At 48.5% G+C, this 8,099-nt stretch overlaps 1 protein-coding gene across 1 annotated transcript; it reads left to right on the forward strand.

Moving 5' to 3' along the window:
• Positions 1-3,726: 3,726 nt before the first annotated feature.
• On the forward strand, positions 3,727-5,258 carry LOC103768084 (chromosome unknown open reading frame, human C11orf52; the record flags this gene model as incomplete). Its single annotated transcript, XM_008935216.1, has 3 exons — positions 3,727-3,857; positions 4,617-4,663; positions 5,022-5,258. Coding segments are annotated over 3 exons (415 nt in total), but the record flags the coding sequence as incomplete, so codon positions are not given.
• Positions 5,259-8,099: the final 2,841 nt, after the last annotated feature.

Genomic DNA, 8,099 nt, shown 5'->3' on the forward strand with positions numbered 1-8,099 from the left:
TGTCCCTCAGCCATGCCAGCAGCTGAGAAGAGTTCGGCTCCAGGAAGGGTTAAAATCCTTGTCCCTGCCCCAGTGGTCTCCGGCCAGGTAGACACCGGCAGGTGTCCCCTTGGCACGCTGCGGAGAGGGCTCCCTGGGGCATCGCTGGCACTACGAGCTCCTTGGTTTGTTCCCCCGTCCTGCTGTCGGCTCCTCCAGCCCCTCTCCCTGCCTGCGTCTGTCCGGGCTTTATTTGCGCTTGGGAAATCCTGGCCACCGTTTTCAGATGCTGTTGCGCGTTCTCCGTGGGAGGGAGGACAACAGTTTAATCCTCCTGGCTCATGTTGTGCCCTGGACCTGCTGCTTGGAGAAAGAGAGCACCGTGGAGCATCATTCCGTGTCAAGTGGAAATATTATCAGCTCTGAGCGTGGTACAAGGGGAGAGCAATGCATATCAGATGAAGCTCCGAGGACATTCTCTCCAACGCCGCATTTGTTAAAACTATTAGAAATTCATCAGTGCTTTTTTATTAATTACATGAGGCACAGCATCGCCTAGCGGCTGAAGCAGAGGAGGACGTTCAGGGTCCTTCCAATCTGACCACCGAGCTGGAGGGCAGGAGTGTGGGATTTAGGAACAGGAGCTGTAAGTGGGAGGTAGAAGGCTGATTCCCATGTCCCATTTTCTACTTCTTCTATCCCGTGGCAGAGAGTAAATGAGGCACCCAGGGCATCAGCTTCATTACTGCAGGGCAGAAGGGCTTGATCAGGGAATGCCTGGGGCACAGATCGATTCCTTTCAGCAGAGCTACAGTTGTCAGACACACTGCTGATGCTGTGTAGTAAGGAGGGTGTGACAGCATGGACTGACACAGCCAGAGACTCCAGAGGACAAACAACACCATTACAGCATATGCTGTGATGCCACTTTCATGTTCAGACAGTGCCAGGCCACACAAAAACGCTTCTGCCTCTAAAAGGAAGTATAAATCAGAATCTGAAGGTCCCTCATCTCTGCAGGAGAACAGCTTTCTGGGGAGCAGCAGGCTGGCTCCTCTGGGGCAACATCAGTTCTGCTCTTCCAAGGCTCCTGGACCACTTCATCTTTTCACAGAGGCTGCATGGGAAGTAGTAAGCTGCTGGCAGTGTCATTTATGCCTTCTGGCAGATTTCTGCAGCAGAGGGTGAAGTTCTAGACAAAGACCCTTATGACCCCAGCACCCCCGTGGGTCTCAAGTGCTAAAATCTGCTGTATAGACTGCAGTGAGGAAAAACCACAGCTTACTTCCCAGGAGCATCATTCCCTGTCCTGCACGTGGAAACACATGAATAAAGAAGGACTTCAGGCTCCCACGCTGTCCTTGTGCTGTGCAGGCTCTTCAAATAGGCTCCAAGCAAAAAAAGAGGAGGGCAAATGTGGATGTGTGGCTTGTAACATGGGCTTTAGAGACACCTACAGAGGACCCCAATGAAGAGTAGACTGGTGCACTGAAGCCTCACTGCAGCAGTTTGTGTAATTCACAGCTTTGCTGTGATGACAGGGGGGGGGGGGAAAGTGTCACTTAATTTTAGTTCAGGTATTTCCAGGCACCTATACTGCTTTTATTTCTGTATATTTTCTCAGCACCACAGCAGTGTCAGCGAATATCTGGGCTTCCTAAATAAAGCTGAGACTTACAAAATGGTTCAAGGGATGCAGAAGACAGAGGAGGTTCCTGGAGTCTTTAAAGAAAAGCCATTACAGCAAATTTATTCACAGAAGAAAGTTACTGATGAAGGGAAATGAGCCCTCAGGTCTGGGGACCTCTGCAAGTAGGCAGGACCCACTGTGAAGGCTTCTGGAGGGCAGAAATCAGGCTGGCATTGACATGGGGAAACAAGAAGAAGTAATGTAGGAGCAGGGACATGCTTGCTGTCCCACAGAACACAATGTGCTTCTAGCAGGCTGTGAGTTAGTTACAACGTGTCTGACCTGGTTTTGAGAAGGGGGAGAGGTTTGCCCTGCTCTTGTTTCCCTTGCCACATCCGTTGTGATCACCACAGAGCTGAGGCTGGGAGATGCCATCCCCTGCCTGGCTGGGATTAGCCTGCAGACAGCCTCAGAATAGCCCCAGCCTACACACTGGCTGCTAATATTCTCTCTGCAAAGGAAGGAAACCAAAACAAGCAAAAGCAGCTGGAAAGATGATCCTGCAAGCTACCTCCCAGGAAAAAGGATAGACAGCCTGCTGGTTTTGCTGCAAATGGTGCTGTTTTAATTACACTGCACAAGGTTGCTGAATTCTCTGAAGAAGCAACGTGTTCTAGCAAACAAGCCTTGGCAAGGAACGCCCTGGAGACCCCACAAGCTGACAGACAGAGCAAGGGGAAGCTGCAAGAGCCAAGTGAGAACCACAGCAAGACAAACCAATGCTGCTTTGAGCTAGGTCCCCAACTCCTGGGGGCAGCACCCAGGATTTTGTCTGTCATGGACAGAGGGCTGTTAGTGCCTCTCTGGGCCAGCACCTATCAGTGACCTGAGAGCAGTGTCAGATACTTTTGCACAGGCACATGGCCACCCTGCCTTCCCCAAAGCTGCCTTTGACTTGCCAGGTCTAGCAAGTCGGGTTAATCATTACTGATCATTTTGAAGGTCTTCAGGTTCTTTGCCCATGTTCGTGCTTTTTTTGTTTTTCCACTGGAGTGCCAAAGGCATTACTGCACATGCTGTCGTGCTCACCCACCCACTGAACCTGCCTCTGAGAGCTGGGACAGGCAGCCCTCTGCACTTCATCCTTCCCACCTGCAGCAGGGCTGTGGCAAATGCACGTCCTGTGGCACAGATGATGTTTCTTTGGAACCATCTGGTCACTGTGTAGCTCCATGAACAGCTCTAGCTGCCCACTTTCAGCTGCAGCCTGTGCTGCAGCACCTGTGGCAGCACCCACGTGAGACCCTCAGCTGCACGATGTGTTGGTTGGTGGCCAGCAGCAGGTGGATGTGTGTACACAGGAGCTGCCACACAAGCTCTGGCACCTGCTCTCCTCCAGCCCTCCAAATGGGATGCAATGATAACATTTTTTCCTGCATTTGGCCTAGAGTGTGACATGTTTCTGCTCTGTGAGACAGCCTGCATTCCCCTGCCAGCACCAGCCTGCCAGAGCTCAGCTCCTGGCTCTGTTGTTACAGCTGGAATGAATTTGGCTCCTGTTCATCCCATGGCTGGGATGCAGCTATATTTGGCTTGTCTCTGGTCACACAGGTACAGCTGAGATAAGAGTTTGTCTTGGCTTATTTTAAGTGCATAGGTTGTTTGGTTGTGTTTTAAGTGGAAAACTGAAAACAGGAAAACTGTTTGAAAAATTAAATGGGCATGAGGTCTGCACACAGCTGCTCCTTGGGCAAGGGGATCAAAGTGGAGGGTACAGGACTAGCAGAGCATCTGGCCCTAAGAGAAGGGTTTTGTGAACACTGGGATCATGTTCTGCACCCTGTGTCTTTGATCATTCAGCTGTGGAAATGTAGCTGCAAAACTACAGTGCAGTCTGTTCTCATTCACTCATGCATACACATATTGGAAGCCAAGTAGGGCTGAAAGGCAAAGACTCTTGGAAGTATCTGTGGGGTACTGTAGGTGTGACACAGAAGAAGAAAACATATCCCCACATCTCTCCTTTGGACCTTCTGCCTTCAAGCATCGTTTAGGCTCTGGCATGGCTCAGTAGATTTCCTCTGAGACACTTCTTGGGCCTTGTTCCTTACTCACAGATGTGGTACCTGGGGTGGTGCGTTTGGGTTTGCACATTATGAGAGCAGAGGCTGGAGCTTCTCAGAGCTGACATCTCTCTCTGATTTCAGGAATTGTCCTTCAACTTTTAAAAGAAAGAAGGAGAAGCAAGGTAAGGATTTGTGAAAATGCTTCAGTGGGCAAAAGAAGCAGAGTGACTGAGCCCCTGGTTAGCTGACATTAGTAAGTGCTGACTGTGAATTGGATCTGTGAGGCTGAAGTATCCTCCTGTACTCCTTTGCTCCTAACCTTCTTCAAGAGGAGTTTGGTAGAAGCAAGAGGCAAGATTTCTTTAAAACTTAAAGCAAGGTGTGTGATGTGTCATGGGACTTGGCAAGGGGTGCAGGGAAGGGACTTTAGCAGTATCTTTAAAATACCAGAGTCTCACATCAAAAGACGTGAGTACTCTTGGGTGGCAGCACAGCAGAAGCTGCATCAGACTCCTGTAAGAGCTGCAAACATCCCTCTGACATCAGTCCCTGAGAATAAAGAGCATTTCCCAAGCAGCCCAGTTGTGTCGTGCAGCCTTTGGACCATGCTGGGCAAAATATTTTTGCCAGGCAGCAAAGGAAATAACAAAGTTAAAACTGCATCTGACTTCTCCAAGGGCTGACAAGGAAGCTCTCTGTGCTGTGTCTGTCCTGCTCAGTTCTGCCAAGAACATTGTGGTCCATAGCATGTTGTCATCCTGGGAAACCTTTTTTTCCAAAGAAACAAGCCCAGGCTTTCTTCTTGGAGGCAGGCATTAGGGTTGAGGGTGTCAAATGAAATGGAAATTTGATTTGTGTCCAGTAGGAACTGCCCATTTCTGCATTCAAAGGTGGAACAATTAACAGTTGTGTTAAACTGATAGGTGATGTTTCTTTTTCAGGAACTAATGTGAGACAGGAAAGCCAACAGCATCAGCCTGGCAGGAAGGTAAGCAGCTTCCCAGAGCTGTTTTCCTGGCTGTATATTGAGAAGACAGCGCTGGCCACCTCTTCCTATGCTAGATGTGTTGGGAGGACAAGGGCAGCTTCCTCAGAGCCATGAATCATCTCATCCTGTAGAGGCTTTAATGGCTGTGGGCACAACGTGCATTGCTGCGCAATGATGCAGGCCCATTTTCTTCCCCCTAAAGTGCAGTGGAAGCCATAGGATGAAATCTTTCTCTGAGCCTGAGGTGTCAGAGGGCCGGGTGGTGCTGGGGTCTGTGTGCAGGGTGTCTCTGCCTGCTCTGGGGAGGGCGTGTGGAGCAGCAGCCCAGGGGGCTGACCTTCCAGAGCTCTTTCCACAGGCTCCAACGTATGAAGATGTTCCGGAGTTTCCTGTCTGTGCCCCTGTGAGTAAACCCAGGAGTATGAAGCAGGATGACAGCATTCATTACGCAGACATCCAGGTGTTCACCAAGGTCCGGGAGCGCTCTGCAGCAGAGGTGAAGAACCTACAAATGCAGAATGCCACAGAGTATGCCACCCTCAACTTCCCCCGGCCCAGGCTGAAATATGACAGCAAGAATGGGACCCTGGTATAAAAGTCTTGATGGCCCCCTCCTCCTTCAGCAGCATAAAGGATTTCACAGACTTAGAGATGCTGTAGACACAAGCTAACCTCCTGGACACATCGAGTCTCTTGGAGGAAGTGCACAAAGGCTGTGTCTTCCTCCTACATTTCTCTACAGAGGACACAGACATATTTATTCTCACATAATGAGTAGTTTCCTATCAGATTCTTCTGACAAAAACCACCTCTTCCCCTTGGAAGAGTTGCTTCTGAAGCTGGCAACCCATCTCCTCTCAGCACTGTGAGAAGATAGAGCTGCTCCTTGGCTGATGAAGGCTAAAACCACAGCTCAGAGCTGCAGTGACAAAGTTCCTGCTGTGGCACAGGACCAGCCAAGTGCTGCTCTGCACGTTTGGGAACATGGCATACAGGAGCCAGCACTGGGACGATGTTGCCACAGGGGTTTGTGTGGGTGTTAAGAAAATTCTGCAATGTACAGAAAGATCTGTGGATGGTACTGTGGAGAAATGGCCTGAAACCTTTAAGGGTATCTGCTGCAATATGCTCCTCCAACACCTGCCACAGTAACTGCAGTCATGCACTACATGCATCCCCTTTTCTCAGAGAGCAGTGTTCTACAACCATGCACAGCAACTAAAACCAAGGCCAGAGATGCAGAATTAACTGAGGGGTACAGAACAATTTATTTCACTTGAGGGTTCTATAGGTATGCATCCTTACCCCAACATGCACAGAAGGGAGTAGTGAGCGATCAGCTCTAGCCAGAAATTAATAAAGGAAAATTCACAATTTAACTGTGAGGCAGCCTTTTAAAACCCACTGACTATATTTAGGGCAGTTATTCAGTCCTTAAGAGTACAGCAACTGTCTGCATGCCTGAGATACTGGCAATTAATCTTGGTCAGCTTTAGAGAGGGCTTTGGACTTCTCCAATTTTTCTTATTTTGTACTGTCAGCCTTATTTATAAAAGCCAGTAACACAGACCATATACCATGTTGTGTTTTCACAGAATCACAGAATGTTAAGTGTTGGAAGGGACCTCGAAAAATCATCTAGTCCACCCCCTGCCAGAGCAGGACCACCTAGAGCAGGTCACAAAGTTAGTTTTCTGCTAACCCTCCCAGATATGCCTTGGAGAATTTGGTTATGGAATTGAAATAGTGTTAGTAGTACAGTGTAGCAGTTGTCCAAAAGGCTTCTAGCACTGGACTGAATTTGGCAGTTGCAGCATTGGCAGTTGAGCAGGGCTCCCAAGCAGTATCTTCAGGCACTCAATCAATGCATAGCACATTCTGCTCATAAATAATGGTCTGTCTAGCTAAATGCAGATTGTGGGACAAGCTGTTTATTGCCAGTGTTGGAAAATGGACAGCCTGATACATTTTATAAACATACACAGTTTTGCATATTATGGTTCAGGTAAATGTGAAAAGGGTGAAGGAGTTCCTGCTCTTTACAGCAAATAAAGCTGGGATGGGCAGTGCTTGCTAAGATGGAAGTGTTTTGAGGACCAATCCTAGACTTTTTCTACCTTTTTCCCATGCTATCCAGTAGATCTCAGCACAGCTCTTGTTAGGCCAGAGTAACATTTGCAGGAGAAGGCCCCTTTTCTGTAATGGATATAGGATATTTTTCTACCTGAAAAGGTTTGTGCTATCCAGCTGACCTCAGTGGGGCTATTGTAAGGTTTGCAGTAGAAGGCCCTTCATTTATAGTGGATACAGGACTATGTTACTGGAAGGGCTCATTCTTTTGAGTGCCTCTTTCTGCTCCACCAGGTTAATTTCTGTACTTTGTGCTCAGCATGAAAACCTGTCCTTTGGACTGAGGAGGATTGAATGGGCACAGGATTTACTTAGAAGAGTGTGTCAGGGAGCCATGAGACACTCTAGCACTTAGTTCTGCTAGCCCAGCTGAGATGGGCTGCCAAACCTTGTTCATGCTGGCAGCAGTTATCTACCTCCTTGCACTGAATCATTGGTACAAGACCTAAAAGGGACACTAGCTTCCATTCTAGTCAAGCCCTCCACATCACAGGAAGAAATTGGATTTTTTAGATACATTATTAAATATGGACTATAGTTTGGGAGATGGGAGGTTTTCTAGAAGGTGTAGACTCCAAAAGGTCATTTTTAAAACCAATTTAAGTGAAACAGCCTTTATTGAAGGAGCACACAGTGCGTGGTACTGAAATTTCTCCTGGGGCTGGGGACAGCAAGCTGCACTGACACTAGCAGGTCAAGCTCGTGGGCCCAGACTGGTGTGAATTTTGCACATCCATCAAGTTAAACCAGTTTTGCTGTGGATGTAAGTAGGACTGGGTTTGGCTCAGAGGAATTTGCTTTCACCTGGTCACTTCGTCCTGTTGATCAGCCCTTTTGTGTTCTGAAGCAATGGGAGCTGGGGTAGAAACTATCCTTTGACAAGTGCCTCAAAGCCAGGAACGGTAGTTTTATCTCCTGTCCCTAAGGAGCTCCAGCTTCCAGACCTAGCTAGTACTTGGTGTTGTTTCCCGAAGTGTATCTTCGAGATAATCAAACGCTCTGCCTAGGAACAGGAATAGCACAGGAATTTTCTGTTTTCCAGGCCACGAATACATAAAATGTGAAAGCCACATGTTCTGCAATAGGGTTTTTCCTAAAGAACCTGGTGTTGCACTCAAATTAAAAGCTTCCAACAGCCTATCTCCTGTTTCCCGAGAGTGTTGTGCTTAGGTGTTAAACGAGTGTTAATGCTTCGAATGTTCCCTGGACACTAAAGATGTCATTGTGAGTTTTAACTCATCAATTTGCACTTGCTGGGAGGCGCCGGGGCTCCTCCGCCTCCTCCCGCCCGGCCGGCCGGGCGCTG

Source organism: Merops nubicus, unplaced genomic scaffold (assembly GCF_000691845.1).
Source record: "Merops nubicus isolate BGI_N331 unplaced genomic scaffold, ASM69184v1 scaffold3702, whole genome shotgun sequence".
Classification (NCBI taxonomy): Eukaryota; Metazoa; Chordata; class Aves; order Coraciiformes; family Meropidae; genus Merops; species Merops nubicus.